Source organism: Cyprinus carpio, chromosome A5 (genome assembly GCF_018340385.1).
Source record: "Cyprinus carpio isolate SPL01 chromosome A5, ASM1834038v1, whole genome shotgun sequence".
Classification (NCBI taxonomy): domain Eukaryota; kingdom Metazoa; phylum Chordata; class Actinopteri; order Cypriniformes; family Cyprinidae; genus Cyprinus; species Cyprinus carpio.
In genome coordinates, this window is record NC_056576.1 from 16,932,229 (window position 1) to 16,949,990 (window position 17,762).

Sequence of the window (17,762 nt, forward strand, 5' to 3'; positions counted from 1 at the left end):
AATATAAATCATGGACTTGATTAGGAAAAGCTAAATGGTTGTTAAAAAAATAGTCACACTTGTGTTTTTTGCAGTCATTGGAAATTAATGCACGCAAAATACAGAGAATTTTTTGTATACAAACTACAAATCATTCACGATGCAGAAACAAAGTGCACAGCAATGAAGGGGTGACACTCGAAGATCAAGAGTACAAAAAAGACACACACACACACATAAAAAAACTGGTGTGGCTGTTACAATATGGCAATCTGATTTCAATAAGTTTGAAATCAGATTGATTAACCTCTGATTAAGCATTCCTGTTCATTAATGTTACATTTTTGTTGAATTTTGACGTAATGTGTAATAAAATGTCCTTCTTTGTATTCATGTTTGACTGTAAAATTAATGCAAAAACTGACATTTCAAACCGACATTTCAAAAAATTCCCATGGAATTGCATAATTTTTTGTTTTTACTCCCACCAGATGGAACTAATCTGCCTGCCTTCAAAAATTGGATTTTAAAGGCAGTTTCTATTTTAACATGATTGCCATAATTGAAAAGTAATAGAAAAATATTAGAAATCATAATTGCATAAATATTAATTAGTACCATGAAATTCTCTCAAAATACAAAAGAAAAAATATTATTGAAGAAAAAATTTATTACACTGATTTCACTGAAAAAAAAAATAAAGTTACATTTCAGGACAGGTGTCCGGTCACTTTTGACGGCGAACAACACACGTATGACTTCCAAATGAACAATACCAGAGGGTTAAGTCTGGGTTTGGTTGCTAAGCATGTAGACCTCAGGCCCACAAAGATTGTGAAACAAAAGTCCCACAACAAAAGATGTCTAATGAATTCTTGTGGGTCGTACAAAATTCAATTAACTAATTTCGGTCTACATATTACAAGATGCATGTTTCAATAGCTAACAACTTTTTAGTAAGAAAAAACATTATCCTAAATGTGGAGGCCACTATATGCCATTCAAGCACTTCTTGTTTTTACCTTCTCTATACAAAAAATAAGCATAAGAATCATGTTTATCACATGTATATCACAATAAAATTAAATAAGACATTACTGGGATTAATGGGAATGTAATATGAAAGTGTGGTATTTAAGTGGGTTGTTTCAAAAAGTTTAGCTGTAAATAATGACTGAAAATCCTTTGAAATTGCTGACCACCCTGAAAGTCATTATATCAATTGCATTCTTATTTGCACATTTTTTTAATATGCAGCAGCTGGCACTTGCTACATTATGGTACACAAACAGCTTGAGTTAAGGCCACTATTGATGAACATTTTTTTCAGTTCAAAAATTTTATTAATCTGTACACTATATATAAACGTAAATCACCATTCAAATACAAAAAAAAGCTTCTAATATGCATGTAGTGTGCAATACTAACAAAGGCAGAAATGAATCACTAAAGTGAGAAATGAATCATTAAATAAAACTTGTACTATATATTCAGCAGTCTTGTATAATGACTTGATATGCGCATAAAATTACAATTTCAATCTCAATTGGATTGTTTCTTTGCTTATGAGTATCATGAAAATAAAAGCCTAAGCATGATCATAGATAAGTAACTGGGGGTTGTGTGATTGCAAGCACAAATGTACAAAACAAGGGACAGTCTAGTAACAGAGTATTTAATACTCTTCCTAAAGAATAAAACTCCTGATAAAACTCCTAAAAACAAGTGGTAAAATAACTTTGCAAGCAGCAGATCTATTTTACAGATCATCAGCAATGACAAAAATGAAAAGCATTTTTTCAACTGTCTGGCAAAATACCTGCCAAATTATTGTATCAGCTGACCTCTTAGGTTAAATAGGTTGAACATTCTTGAGAGCACAGATCTCGTAAGAACACAGAATTTGTATAAATACACATTTGGTTCAAAAGTGCTTGAGGTCTACATTTATTATAAAGTCACAGGAGTGATATGAATAGTTTCAATCTTTTTCTCCCTTCTATGGTTGGGAAACATCCTATATATTGCAGCTATCGTCATAAGATGGTGGAGGCTCTGTCAAAAGAAATAAAATAAAATTAATCACCATGTAACACTTCCTCGACTAAAGTACAATCAAATATAATAATTTAAAAATCAAAACTAAATAAATCAACATTAAATTTAATGAATTATATATATATAAAATGTATATGATATATACATTTGAAATATTAACTATTGTGAGTGTGTGTGTGTATTTTATTTTATTTTTTCAGATTATAGATTTTATATGATGTGATCCATCCTTTACCTTCCTTTACCACTCAAAAGGTTTCAGTGGAATGATTATGTCATACCATGTGGATATGATGAACTCGTATAGTTTGGAGGCAAGCTTGCTGAAGAGGACATATGATTTGTGTCTTGAGGGCTGGTGGATGAACTGAAGGGGGGTGCTGATGGGCCAAGGCAGCTCTGTCTCTGTCTGAAGCTGAGTCCAGGAGCATAGCTGAATGCATTGGGAGACACTGGAGCCTGGGAACCAGACTCATGCAGTGGACTTTTTGGCATTTCCCCGCTGTAGTTAGCCACACCTGGGAGCTCTGGGTACAGATCAGAAGGAGGCGCACTGGGGGACGTGTGGGAGCTACGAGGCCTGGGTTTGGGTGCAGGTTTTGGGGCTGTGCGTGGTGGCAGGCTGGGAAGGGCAGATTCGGCGGGAGCAGCAACAGTAGAAGGGGCAGGGGTGGGGTTGTTACGTGGGGTTGGCATGGGTGGAACTGCCCGGGAGGGGGAAGGCCGAGTTAGATCCACTGCAGTGCTTCCAATGTAAATGGGCAGAGTTAATGACACATCTGGGTATTTCAAATTGACCTGGAAAAGCAGAGATGAACATGCAGATTAAATCCAATGAGAGGAAGGAAGCAGGAAATACCAAATGCAATTTGCATGAACTTCTGATAAAATGCATATCTCTGATATACATGTTCCCAGTGATTATGAAGAGCCAGATATTATTAAATGCTCCACAATGTAGAAAAATACTCACAGGAAAGAAAAATGTCACACTATGTGTGTAACAATAACTTCATTTACATATTCACCTGAATATAGTAGCAGATCTGGATGAGGTTTCCATCAGTCAGCGTGGACAGTTGAAGAGGAGGAACAATAATCTGCTCTTTCCATTCAGTTTTTTGTCCACCCTTAACTCCAGGTCCTTCAACCTCCGCTACTGCCCGCAAGTCATATGTCGGCTTCTTGGTATTATACGTAACTTTCTAAAATGAAGAGATGAGCAATAGTGAGGATCATATCATGATACTGAACAAAGGTGTACCTGCATATGCAATCACAACTATTAATAAAGCCATATCAGTCAACAACAAATCTGAATATACACTACTGTTCAAAAGTTTGGAGTCAGTAAGATATTTTCATGTTTTTGAAAGAAGTCACTTGTGCTCACAAAGGCTGCACTTATTTAATCAAAAATACAGTAAAAACAGTAATGTTGTATGATTCTAACAATTTTAAGTAACTGATTTATTTTTTATGATGTAATGTAATTTATTCCTTTAATCAAAAATATGAATTTTCAGCAGCCATTACTCCAATCTTCAGTATTACATTATCATTCAGAAACCATTATTTGGTGCTCAAGAAACATTTCTTATTATCAGTGTTGTGCTGCTTAATATTTAGGATTCTTCGATCAATGTAATGTAAAAGTCTTACTGACCCCGAAATATTTTCACACACCATACTGACTTGTTTTAACTGAAAACATTTTGTCTTAAAATATAATGTAATGTAGTTAGTGTCATCTTACCTGCATTAGACTGGCCACCACATGACCTGTTGACTTCTCAGATTTGTTTTCAATCTCAGCGAACACTTTAATGATCTCTCCAGCGATATATCCTCGCATGTCGGTCTTAGCGTTCAGCACCACTGTCCCATTCTTGACAAGCATGTATGAGAAATTCTTGGTAACAGAAGATAAGCTAGGTTCCTGCACGAAGAAAATATTAAAAAGCAAAGTAATGTAATTCACTGGCAGTAAACAACACAGTACAGTTAGCATATAAAATATCAGAATTAAAGATATTCAAATTTGTGGTTGTTTTCTTTTTGCCTGTTTAGCCTATGGAAGTCTATATAGCACATTTACCTGTATACCAGGTATTTCATTCAGGTTGACTGTGTTCTTCATAGAGAAGGGCTTCTCTATCTTGTAGTCTTTTGCAAAACGAGGTGTGTCTATGAAAGCCCGAACTCTGTATATAATCTGTCCATAAGGCCCTTCAAATGATGTTGGTGCAGCAGCTACAAAAGAGGATTAGAGAGGTTTGTGCATCTTCTCTGCAGGTGCAGATAAATGAATGAAAAAAAAATGAGGACAGTGCTAATAATTTAATTACTTCTCATAACCAAAGTTTGAACTTTTTTTATTAGAACAATGTTTTTTTTCAAGCAAAAGGCCGGGTGCATTATCCAATAAGCTCAAATATTTTTTGAAAGGCTGAAAACCAAAAAAAAGCCAATGCAGCAGCACGAGAAGCACGATTCTCTAAGAGTGCCGTTGTTCTGTTAGGGGGAGCTGAAAAATCTCAGATAATAGACGAACAGCAGATGAAGGTTTCAAATAGCAGCTGAGCAGCTCCAGACAATAAGAGCAGCGATGGGGTGGCTTGTGTCTTAGCTTCACATTGTGAAAAGAGTGAATAAAACGAACAAAAATGAAAGAAACAGTTCAACCTCTAGCTGTATGAAAATTAACTGACAGTAACAGAGTTTACACTACCTTTCAAACTTATTTTTTTTTTATTTGTTACAAAAAATTATACTTTAAATAAATGCTTTTATTTTAAACATTCTATTTATGAAATAACCCTGAAAAAGTATCACAGTTTCCAGAAAACAATTAGATAGCACAAGCATTTTCAACAATTACATAAAAAAATCTCTCGAGCACCAAATCAGCATATTAGAATGATTTCTGAAGGATCATGTGAAACTGAAGACTGCTGAAAATTCAGCTTTGCCATCACCAGAATGGATTACATTTTAAAATATATTAAAATAGAAAATAGCTATTTTTGCAATATTATTTAACAATATTAATGTGTTTTACTGTATTTTAAAATTTAATATTTTAACATTAAAAAACATATAACGTTTGAAAGGTAATGACATTCATCTACCTAGGACAATACTCAATAAATACCTATATTGTTTGACTCACATAGGTTGTATTTGGTTATACAAAGATGACATTTTGAGTTTTTTTTTTTTTTTAATGTTGTTCTGTTGCCATGGATAAACGTAAACAGTGGTTAATCTCTGACATGTCTTGAAGGAATGTGGGATGGCAGGTCAGCTCAAATACATAAAAGTGTCTCTCACCTGGCAAGAGAAACTTGAAGGGAAAACTGTGCTCGCCATCTTTTAGAGTACCTGGGAAACAGACAGAGAGAAACTGTAAGTGATTTGAACAAGCATCCTGCCATTTAATGTGTGAGTGAGACCATGATGCCTGTGTACCTTTATCTGCTATTGAGACTGAGCTGCTGAAGTACTGTTCCTCCTCTGTCCAGTCTGTGTCATTTGCTTTGCTGGTCACTCCACAGAAGCCCTGGCAGTTCACTTTGATTGCTGATTATGAGATAAAGACATAGTTTCAGTCAAAAGAAGCAAGCAGTGACCCCAGGCCCTTTTTACTGGGACACGAGCCCCCAGAAAAATACTGCCGTACCCCAGTAAAATTTTATTGATAAATCATGATGTCAATGAACATTACTGTACCAACCCGAGAATCCTTTTTTGTGATAATCAGCGGTTTAGAATCAGAACTTGAGATGCCAGATTCGCAAAATGAATCACTCTTTTGATCTAACTGGTCAAATGTGTTCAAGATTCAGTTTGATTCATTATAACAGAGCACTCACGTACTTAACCATTTGCATCACTTTCTCACACCAAAATAGTAATAGGATATAAATAGATATATATATATATATTATAACGAGTACCACAGGCAAGAATAAAGATATAGGAAATTATATATTAAAAGCAATTTTATAGCTGGGGTTCTGTTGCTTACATAAAAGAATTTTAAAGATATTGAAAGGAAAGGGTATCAAATTAAAAGCACATTTTTTAGCTGGGGTTCTGTGCTTGAGTGTTTTTTTGAAGTTTGTGAAACAGCTAGTGTTTATAATAGATTCTTTCATGATGGTTGGGATTATTAGGATGTAGCATTGTTAGCTTTTTTTAATTTTTTGATTGACTTAAAAACACCTTTACCAGCAGGATGTTCCATGACTGGGATTGTCTGGGACCAAGATGACAGCATTGTTCCTTTATTGAAAACTTAAACAAGACATTTTTCAACTGCCATAGTTAAATTCTTTATTTATCAAGAAATTTTGTGCAGGATTTAAGGATTTGATAAAGGGTTGGATAAGTAAATTATAATTTATCTTGATATTTTCTGATTTCTTTAGGAATTTTTTGTAAAGGAAAGAATTTAAGAAATGCATCACTGCATGAGGGTTACTTTAAAGCATTATAATGAATGCATAATGCATTATGACAACTTAATGTTGCTTCATCTAGAATATTCATACAAATTATAATACATATATTTCGTTACTTAGGGTCATAAACATTGATGACTGGGATTGTCTGGGACCAAGATGACAGCATTGTTCCTTTATTGAAAACTTAAATTGACCTCAAAACACCTTTACCAGCAGGATGTTCCATTGTGGGATTAAGTTGACATCATTGTTCCTTTACCAGCAGGATGTTCCATTTTCTATCAAGTAAAACAAGTTAGCATGGCAAGATATTAGACATACACATATAGCATCAAGGGTTTTTTTAGAGTTAACTCATGCTTCTCATTTTCTCAAGATCAATAATCTTTAAAAGCTAGGCTATAACCCAAATGAGGAAAATTTATAGGCATTGCTATTGAAGGAAAGAAGTGTAAGATGAGAAAAAATATAAGGCTTTGGAAAAAAAAAAATACATCTTGCTGCATGACGAAATTAGCAACAGCGGACAGTTAAAAATGTTTTGCAATTTAATTTTTGCTAACACTTTCTATGAAGCCCATTTTTATGACACATTATAAGGGTATACTTAAAGCATTATAATGAATGCATAATGCATTATAAAACAACTTAATGTTGCTTCATCTCATAAATATTCATAACATCAATTATAATACAAATTATAAAATCGTAACTAGTACTTATTTGTAAGTTGGTTATAACAGAAAGTTTTTTAAAAAGTTTGAGTATGAGTTGTTGAGAATTTAAAGAATTTATAACACGCAAAAAACACCATGTTAAATCCACTTAATTTATAATGGATTATTTATTTAATGTATGTTCTGTTTCTTTATTATTTTATTTTATATTAAAATATATTTAGTTTGTGTGTTATTATATACTTCATCTGATCAGATATCTGATCTTATGGCTGTTTAAGAAAAAAATATTATTTTTATTATTATTGTTGTTGTTGTTATTTATAAGTGGTCTTTGTCTTCTTTAAGTAAAGTAACAAGTTAACAATGGCAAGATATTAGACTCATAATACATTCTAACTATGGGAAATATAATCCATTGTAAGTTAAGTGGATGCATTGTGTTCATTGTGTTTCATAAATCATCATAATCTTAAAAGCTAGGCTATAACCACAAATGGATAAATTCTATTTTAATGCATTAATAATGTTTTTGTGATTTATTGTTGTGAATTAAGTTTATGATGAGTATGTTTAAGATGATATGATAGATTTTTATAATGCATTATGCATTAATAGCAAGTTTAGCATGCCTTTAGAATACTAGCTTATGTTTTCTAGCATGATTATTAAATACTATATAATGCCTTTAGAATACTCTTATAATGTATTTTTAATATGTAATGACTTTAGATTTTTTTTTTTTTGTGTATTTTTAACAAGGAAAAACTAACCATGTTTTACTTTTACAGTTGTTATAGTAGATAAACACAATATTTTTTGCAGAATAACCTGTATAAAGACAGTCTGCATTTTTTAGCTTTTTAACACCACAAGTTTAAATTGATTACATATTAGATGTAACATTTTGATTAGTTTAATGAAAATTTAAATATACATAAAATAATGTGAAAACATACCTAAACCGAAAAATATCAAAGTTAAAAAAGGCAATCTGCAATAAAACATTGGGCTATTTTACAAACTAAGATAAGTCCCCAACCCAACCCCTGACAGATTAACATGCATATTATTACAGACGCTGTATAAAGACATTCGAGTGTGAATGCATGTACATATTAGTCTTTTTGTCCATTTCTTTCTTTAAAACCCTTATCTTGGTGATTCTATCTCTTTGCTATGCTTTATTTCTTACACTTCCCTTCTCTCTCTCTCTCTAACCCAAAGACACACATTGAGTTCTAGCAAGCAAAGATGTTACCATAGATACATAAGCAACCATGGGAAATATGTCAGAAGAGACTCCAGTAAGAAACTTGGTGAACAACAACAACATCTGGAATCTAAAGATCTCATGATCAGTCACTCTGACTAATTGAACAGAATATGAGTGCTACGAAACTGACATTCAACAACTGATATACTGTAGGTAGAAACTTTTGTCCAACCATAAAATAAGCATCTGTTGTTGATTAATAAACCTGAAAAGAGGGCAAAATAATTGGTCAAGTCAAAAAAAATCAGCTACTTTAACAATTTAATTAAAATAAAGACTAAAATAGAATTGTTTTTTTTTCTTTTTCCAGATTCTTTCAGCTGATTTCTCCATAAAGTTGTAATGGTGACTGTGTGTGATTGTTACTATTGTTGTCCTTGGTCTGGAATGTGAGCGAACCAGTCCGGTGAGTGTTTTCTTCATCAAGATCTCAGCGCAAACAATAGACCAGCCCCAAACCACTGACATAACCACACAACTTGCTTTCTTTCTCATGTCACTGATCATTACATCTGGTGTAACTTCTTTCGAACGATCATCTGACTGCACTCTTGACTCGTTTTAGTCTCATCACATTTGCCTTGCCCACAGCAGTTCTCAAACGTGTGAAAACAAACACACTTTTTAATTACACTTCCTTGTTCACACTGTTGTTTTATAAATGTATTTATTTACATAGAAATGATGTCATTTTATGGATATTCAGAGACATTTCACCTTGATCCCATGACTAAGACAAGGCCCAAAGTCAAACAGTAGCTGCATTGTCTTTCTTGACAGTAGATTTGGCTGGTTATTCTTATATTAGTTTTATGGGTGTAGATACACAAGTCAGCGCTGTACTGTATGTGTATAATGGATATGAAAATACATTCCATATGCATATTGCAAGTAACAAAGCCTTATACTTTTTTGATAGCTAGTCATATTAATCGATACTACATGCCCAAACCTATTCTGCACATATCAGAAAAGTCACATATTAATGGGATCTTTAAAGCTTACATTCCTTCAAGTATCTAAAAATCACTGCGGTTTTATTTTGTGCTAATCAAATATTTTAGTGGATAAGCAATACTGACTGTTAGATTTAGCTGTGTCAGGAAATCTGACCTGAACACGCACAGGTGGACTGAAAAGCACTGAGACTAGATGAAACAGGTGCTGGTATCAACAGGTGGTGGGTGAGAAGATGCATACACTACCTTTTTTTGTACAAAGCAGTCTGACTAGTATTGCAACAAATTGCTTTTATGTAGGATATTGAGAGCAGATTTGAAAATCAGATTTGTTGGACAATTTTAAAGATGTTTCAAAAGTCATGAGTAATGATTTACTCAGACACGCTGCGGAAGGCTCAAAGCATAAAAGTGCAAATTGGGCGTTGGGAAAAAAATAATAAAGTAGCTGCTGCTCATGCGTTACAACCATATGTTTATTTCCTTGAACTATTTTTCCTTAACCTATCTTTTGTGAAATACAGGTCTTCTTACACTTAATTTTCTCAATCGCTGGTTTAAAATGCTGAAACTGATTAACCGAAACTCCGATTAGTTCACCTGGCAAGGTATAGAGAAACAGAGTAGATTATATACAATTATTTCAACGTGTTTATTAACATTGCCCGAGTCCTTAGACCACCCGTTTATGGTTTTCACGGAAATTTAGGAAAACTAAGACAGAAACAAAAGCGGTCAGAGGTTTATGCACCATTTCGCGTTAGCATGTCAATAAAAGATCCGCAACAAGTTTCGCTCACAACAGTCCTCGATGCGCGTGAACAAAAAACACACTCTAAACGTGCGCGCGTCTAGGAAAACAACCACTGGGCTAACATTTACGTTTGATACACAAGCAGGGTACTTTTAAGAAGTGAACTTGTTTAGAAACTTTTTTAAATAATCCAGTGAAAAAACAATGGGTGGCGGCGGTGTGCGATAGTTGGAGTCATTTGTTTACTTACCTTTACATTGTATTGGCTGTGCAGTTGAGATTTTCAGAGTACCGGAGATGGATTCGCCTGGACTATAAACTGTTTTGTTGTTATTAAGAGTTATTTCGAATTCCTGAAGCTTCCCCATTCTGTTCTTTATCCACCGTGAACAGGTGGGTGAGCGAAACTGATCGACAAGGAGAGGAAATGCTTACCTGTGGCCGACGTCACGCAAATAACGTCCTGACGTCACTCGGAGTCGAGAAAAAAAGAAACACATAAACTGACTCACTTCTTAAATCTCTTTTTATTACAGTACAAATAAGAAAAGTTTAACAATAGGACATTTTAATGCTTGTTGTTTTGAAAAATGTTCACACGGCCACTTGTTACAAAACATTTACAATTTACAAATCTAAACAGGATTTTCTGTTTATTTAGTTGCTGTCACATATTAGCATTGCTTGTTATTTGAAATATCAACACTATCTACAATTCAAAATATGAGTTTTATTTATACTGTCTGAAAGATTCAGATGAATAAGACTTTCAAAGCTTCTTGGTGCATGCAGTTATCATTCGCATGTTTTGAAGGGTTGGTTATTTTAACAATTTTTAATGCATTCTACAGCAGTGTTGTTACAGTAAAAATTTCTGTCAAATTCACAATAATTTTGCAAGAGTACACTTAAGATTATTTTTGTCCTTTACAAACAGTATTGTAAAATAGGAGGACAAATAAATATATAAAGGACAAAAATATTTTAAGTGTAATCTTGCAGTAGACTGCTTATCAAAGCACCATTAAAGTTACCATGAAATCAAAATGATGAGTGTTTTGGACATTAAGTTCATATGTCCTTATATCTTTAACTTCCCCTTATCTCTTGTTTGATGGCGTGTTCACTTGCATGAGAGCAGAACATTTGATCACAACTTCCATTTCATGCTGACTTACCTAATGCCCTGAGAAACAGTAGAAACTAATTTACACTTTAACTTGTTGTTTCTGGCTCAGTTTTGTTTTCAACATTTTGTCTGCCCCCTACTAACCTAAGAGATGTTCTGAATGCTTCGATAAAATTACGTGAGCCGAAAAAGTAAATGAGGGGATCCAAACAGCAGTTGATTCCTGCCAGTATATAACATGCATAATATGCTGTTTCCAACTGCAACATGAGTCTGCATTTAGTAGAATGATACTTTTTCACAACTAGTCCTATAGTCCGAACAACATTGAGAGGAAGAAAGCAGAGGCCAAATATGAATAGACATATCCCTATCATCCTCATGGACTTAGTCTTAACTGATTGGCCTTTAAAAGAATTTATGTTAATGCGGGACACTGAGCTTGCCAGGCGACTGTAGCAAAATATTGATATAGTTAAGGGTAGAATACACCAAAAGAAGAAAATCACAAAGTTAATTATGAAGTAAGCATCTGTCAGTGTTGTCTGATGAATAGAAAGACACTGCTCGTGACTTTCTTCAGTGGTAACAGGAAGCAGCCATCCACAGAAAGAGCCAATTATTATCAGAAAACACCAAATCCCAACACACAGCTTCTTCACAAATACCTTCCTTTTTAGCAACGAGGAGCGGTTGAAGTGAACCACGAACACATATCGATGAATGCTAATGAGTGTGAGGAAGATCACACTGCCATTGAAGTGGATGCTGAGCACAGCGATCTTCAGCTGGCAGGCGAATTTCCCAAATATCCAGTTGTTATCCATGGCAAAGTACGCTGCAATCAGTGGGGTGATTGGAGTAATGATGGCATCAGATAGAGCCAGATTAAACTGCAGAACGGCTCCAGAGTTCCATTTGTGAATGCGGCAGGTGAAGACCCACAGGCTGAATCCGTTGAGCAGAAGGCTCAGCAGATAGACCAGACTGATGATCACAGCCAAAGATATGTGCTGAGGCTCAGGACCACATGCACTCCCATTTGTCGCGTTGAGTGAATCTAAGGTGTTCATCTTAGAAGAATGGCACTGTGCAGAAAAAAAAAAAATAAGAAGAATGCTGAATAGATGAACTGAATGTACAGAAGCCCTGAACCACAATGTGAAAACTGCAATTTCAAGTTGGGGGGTAAAAAATAATATCATAGAATCTTAGGACATAGGTTCAGGACGGAACTAAGACACTGTAATGGAGTAGACAAACTTTCTAAATGTCTAAAAACAATAAATTAATTAAAAGGTTTCTGAACTCTATTTGAATAACTGACATCCTATTTAGCAGTTTTGTATGTAAAAAAAAAAAAAAAAAATATATATATATATATATATGAAGCGTTCAGATGCAAAAAGCTCTAAGTGCCATCTGAAATTTTCTTCTAAAATTAGAATTTTTATCAGGCTGAGGCTCCTATGTTTAGGTTCAGTAATTTTACTTTAATGGCAATGTATAGGTCCTTTTCTATGCCATTAAAGTGTAATAAATGAACATAAATATATAGGATTCTGATAAAAATGCTCATTTTAGATGAAAATTTCAGACAGCACTTAGAGGCTTTTGCACCTGAACTCTTCATATACACACACAGACACAGACACACACACATACAATTTTTGATCAGTTAACAGTAAATTTGTGAGAAACCTTTTGTGCACTATTCAATAATCATTTTGCAGAATAGGCAATGCTGCAGTTTTTCCATTTTCCTGCACTTTTTCCTTTCCCCTTCACTTTAAATGCTTATGTAAATTACTAAATGTAACATACCCCTGAATAAGAACAAATAACACTTACCAGGTCATGCAACACTCCCCTCAAAATGCAATGAAATTTGTAAATTGTATGACGAAGTGACTATATGAAAGCACACAATTTTACTTTTCAACATTTCAGTATAAGTGTACATGATAAAAAGGAACCAAGACAGGATTTCCTTTTATTAGTCAGCAGTCATTAACCTAAACTCCACCCTTATCTACCACTATGTGAGTGCCACTACGTCAGTGAGGTGTTTTAAGAACGTCAGCCTCATGATTCATGGATTTTAAGACACTTAAAAAAAAAAAAAAAAAGTTATGTTAAATAACAGCACAAATTGCCAATACATGTGTACACACACACACACACACACACACCAACACACACACACACACACACTAATATATATATATATATATATATATATATATAAATTACTGAACCTAAACATAGGAGCCTGATAAAAATTCTAATTTTAGAAGAAAATTTCAGATGGCACTTAGAGCTTTTTGCATCTGAACGCTTCATATACATATATATACAGGTCCTTCTCAAAAAATTAGCATATTGTGATAAAAGTTCATTATTTTTTATAATGTAATGATAAAAATTTAACTTTCATATATTTTAGATTCATTGCACACCAACTGAAATATTTCAGGTCTTTTATTGTTTTAATACTGATGATTTTGGCATACAGCTCATGAAAAACCCAAAATTCCTATCTCAAAAAATTAGCATATCATGAAAAGGTTCTCTAAACGAGCTATTAACCTAATCATCTGAATCTACTAATAATTAACTCTAAACACCTGCAAAAGATTTCCTGAGGCTTTGAAAAACTCCCAGCCTGGTTCATTACTCAAAACCGCAATCATGGGTAAGACTGCCGACCTGACTGCTGTCCAGAAGGCCATCATTGACACCCTCAAGCGAGAGGGTAAAGACACAGAAAGAAATTTCTGAACGAATAGGCTGTTCCCAGAGTGCTGTATCAAGCACCTCAGTGGGGGAAGTCTGTGGGAAGGAAAAAAAAAGTGTGGCAAAAAAACGCTGCACAACGAGAAGAGGTGACCGGACCCTGAGGAAGATTGTGGAGAAGGACCGATTCCAGACCTTGGGGGACCTGCGGAAGCAGTGGACTGAGTCTGGAGTAGAAACATCCAGAGCCACCGTGCATACACAGGCGTGTGTCTTTTGAACCAGAAACAGCGGCAGAAGCGCCTGATCTGGGCTACAGAGAAGCAGCACTGGACTGTTGCTCAGTGGTCCAAAGTACTTTTTTTCGGATGAAAGCAAATTTTTGCATGTCTTTCGGAAATCAAGGTGCCAGAGTCTGGAGGAAGACTGGGGAGAATGGAAATGCCAAAATGCCTGAAGTCCAGTGTCAAGTACCCACAGTCAGTGATGGTCCTGGGGTGCCATGTCAGCTGCTGGTGTTGGTCCACTGTGTTTTATCAAGGGCAGGTCAATGCAGCTAGCTATCAGGAGATTTTGGAGCACTTCATGCTTCCATCTGCTGAAAAGCTTTATGGAGATGAAGATTTCGTTTTTCAGCACGACCTGGCACCTGCTCACAGTGCCAAAACCACTGGTAAAAGGTTTACTGACCATGGTATTACTGTGCTCAATTGGCCTGTCTCCAACTCTCCTGACCTGAACCCCATAGAGAATCTTTGTGGGATATTGTGAAGAGAAAGTTGAGAGACGCAAGACCCAACACTCTGGATGAGCTTAAGGGCCGCTATCGAAGCATCCTGGGGCCTCCATAACACCTCAGCAGTGCCACAGTCTGATTGCCTCCATGCCACGCCGCCATTGAAGCAGTCATTTCTGCAAAAGGATTCCCGACCAAGTATTGAGTGCATAAACTGAACATATTTATTTTGAAGGTTGACTTTTTTTGTATTAAAAAACACTTTTCTTTTATTGGTCGGGATGAAAATATAGGCTAATTTTTTGAGATAGGAATTTTGGGTTTTCATGAGCTGTATGCCAAAATCATCAGTATTAAAACAATTAAAAGACCTGAAATATTTCAGTTGGTGTGCAATGAATCTAAAATATATGAAAGTTTAATTTTTATCATTACATTATGGAAAATAATGAACTTTTATCACAATATGCTAATTTTGAGAAGGACCTGTATATATATATATATATATATTACATACAAAACTGCTAAATAGGACATCAGGAAATCTCTGTTCCTTTAAACCAATACAAAAAGCCATACTCCAACACAGAGCTTCTGGACAAAGTCCTTTTGATTCATGTAAGAGTCTTGGTGGTGGCATACCACGACCACATACAGTAGCGGTGAATGCTAATGAGAGTCAGAAGCAGAATACTGCTGTAAATTTGAATCGTTATTAAAGCTATTTAAAGCCAACAGAGAGCTTTCCCAAAAAGCCAGTTAGCAGTGTAATAATACACTGACGGTCCCACAGGACATAATATCACTGACCGCTAGATGAAACTGAAGAACAGTTCTGGACGTCCATTCTGGTGTCCTGCATGTGAACACCCACAGGCTGAAGACAAGTTAGCAAATTAGCACAGAAATGGAGAGGTACTGTGTAAACCAACTGATGTCACCCCTGATTGTGTTAGAGATAGAGGAGAACTCTGTACTGTTCATCTGTAAAAACAAAACAGACAAAAAAATATATATATAATGATTTAAAAATGGGTTAAGGATTTTTTTTCACCACAACTTTACAAATTAATGTATGGTTGCAATAATAATAAAAAATAATAATAATTTATTGATTTAATTAAACCTTTTAAGTTGCAAACATTATTTTGATGAGTTCTGTTGACATATTGATAATTACATTAACTTAATATTGTCAGTAATTTAAACCCATATTTCTGTTAACTGATTTTTATTTTTTATTTTTATTTATTTATTTTGTTACTTAAGGAAATTTTCTTGATAACTTTGAAAATTAGGCAGTGTGTTAAATTATGTTGAAATTAGTTAGAACAACTTTTTAATTTTTTGAGTTATCAGCACAAAAATTTGAGTTTATATGATCAATTATTAAGCTCCTCTAACTCAACGTAGTTTGTTGGCTAACCATCATTCTATTAGAAGTTGTCATAACTCCAAAATATCGATGCAAATTGTTGCGTTAAGTTTTTGTAGTTGTTGTTGAGCCTGACTTTTGTTTGTAGAGTGTATTATTGTAACACATAGTCCTGGAATAATGAATGTAAACAATGACTAACACTTCAAAATAGACTTTACTGAGAACACAGTAGTTGAACACCACATTACACAAGACAATAACCAACAAAGGACAGAACCGAGAGTATACAGAGGTGGACGGTAATGGAGTACATTTACTTGATTACTGTGCTTAAGTAACTTTCTGAGTATCTGTACTTTTCTAGAGTATTATTTTTTTCTAGAAACTTATGACTTTTACCTTTACTACATTTGAAAGACAAATATCATACTTTTCACTCCACTACATTTCTATCAAGTTCCTCAAAGTAGAAGGTTGTTACTATGTAGCAGCTTTGAAGCAATCTTTAACAGACATCTTACAGACACAGGTGTGCTATCTGGGTAGTTAATCAGTAACCATAGAAACTAACGAGAACTCATAACAGACATGACAGGAACCTAACCGTGAGTTATCTAGCGATCTGTTCATTTATTTTATGTTGGACATAAAAGAAAATTGTGTCTCTTTCTTTAAAGGGTCAAAATTATAACTAAAGTCTGTGCACACTAATTAATTTAAGTTTATATGGCAACAAATAATGATATTGTTTTAAAAAAAAATAATAGTTCGACTCTAAAATGATTCTCTCAGAATTGGGTCAAAAGCCCCCAGTGGCATGCAATGTTCCCTCTAAGCTGCAGAAATAAATGAGTTGGGAAATCCATTTGCGAAAGCGAATGAATTGCAATGCTCGGGTAAACCGCTATAGAGTTGATATCACGATAGAGTTAGAACCGGTGAATGCGGTTTACAGTTTCATAAATGAGTCGCTGTAGAAACCGAATATTTTAATGGTTGCGGACGAAATAGCTCAACTCGAGAGCCGACGCAAACGCAATGACATGTGGAATAAAACGTCATCATGTATTAAAGAAGAGTGGCTTGATTAAGTGCTGGAAACAGCGGATGATGGGCACAGAACGGTAACAAAACTCAGAGACATTTACAGTCACACAACAAAATTGCTTTGCTTCATAGGAATAAATTATATTTTAAAGTATATTAAAATAGAAAACTTTTATTTTAAATTGCAATAATATTTCACAATATTATTTTGTGAAACAATATTCAGTATTTTTATCAAATAGATACAGCCATGATGAGCATAAGAAACTTCTTTAATAAACATTATTGATCCCATTTTCGCACAGGTGGCCGAAATGTCTGGCCAATAGACTAAAGTTTTGCTCAGCAAGAAAAAAAAATTAGAGGGAAAATTGGTTGCTGGTATTTTATCATTTTATATTACAAACCTTATTATAGTTATTCATATTTATTGTTCATCATTGAGTGGAATCATTCCTTCTGAATTCATGGTCTTTTGCACCAAATAGAATAAATGTGTTTTATAAAGAGGACTCAAGTTTGAAAACACCTTAAGATACAGGTACAGAAAGAATATAGAAGATA

General features: G+C 34.5%; 2 protein-coding genes across 3 annotated transcripts; both read right to left on the bottom strand.

Moving 5' to 3' along the window:
- Positions 1-1,592: 1,592 nt before the first annotated feature.
- On the bottom strand, positions 1,593-10,615 carry LOC109090604 (arrestin domain-containing protein 1-like). Of its 2 annotated transcripts, none has more exons than XM_019104435.2 (8): positions 10,423-10,615; positions 5,509-5,619; positions 5,371-5,421; positions 4,136-4,290; positions 3,794-3,976; positions 3,066-3,242; positions 2,273-2,835; positions 1,593-2,034 (listed from the first exon to the last, which is right to left on the bottom strand). In XM_019104435.2, the coding sequence occupies exons 1-7, from the start codon at positions 10,538-10,540 to the stop codon at positions 2,308-2,310; spliced, it is 1,323 nt and encodes a 440-aa protein (XP_018959980.1). In that variant the 5' UTR covers positions 10,541-10,615; the 3' UTR covers positions 1,593-2,034; positions 2,273-2,307. The 2 variants fall into 2 exon arrangements, with proteins under 2 accessions (XP_018959980.1, XP_018959979.1); XM_019104434.2 differs by having other exon boundaries at positions 2,319-2,835; positions 10,423-10,614.
- Positions 10,616-10,680: 65 nt separating this feature from the next.
- Positions 10,681-13,262, bottom strand: LOC109090603 (P2Y purinoceptor 4-like). Its single transcript, XM_019104433.2, has 2 exons — positions 13,153-13,262; positions 10,681-12,389 (listed from the first exon to the last, which is right to left on the bottom strand). Exon 2 carries the CDS (start codon positions 12,372-12,374, stop codon positions 11,388-11,390), a length of 987 nt encoding a protein of 328 aa, XP_018959978.1. The 5' UTR covers positions 12,375-12,389; positions 13,153-13,262; the 3' UTR covers positions 10,681-11,387.
- Positions 13,263-17,762: the final 4,500 nt, after the last annotated feature.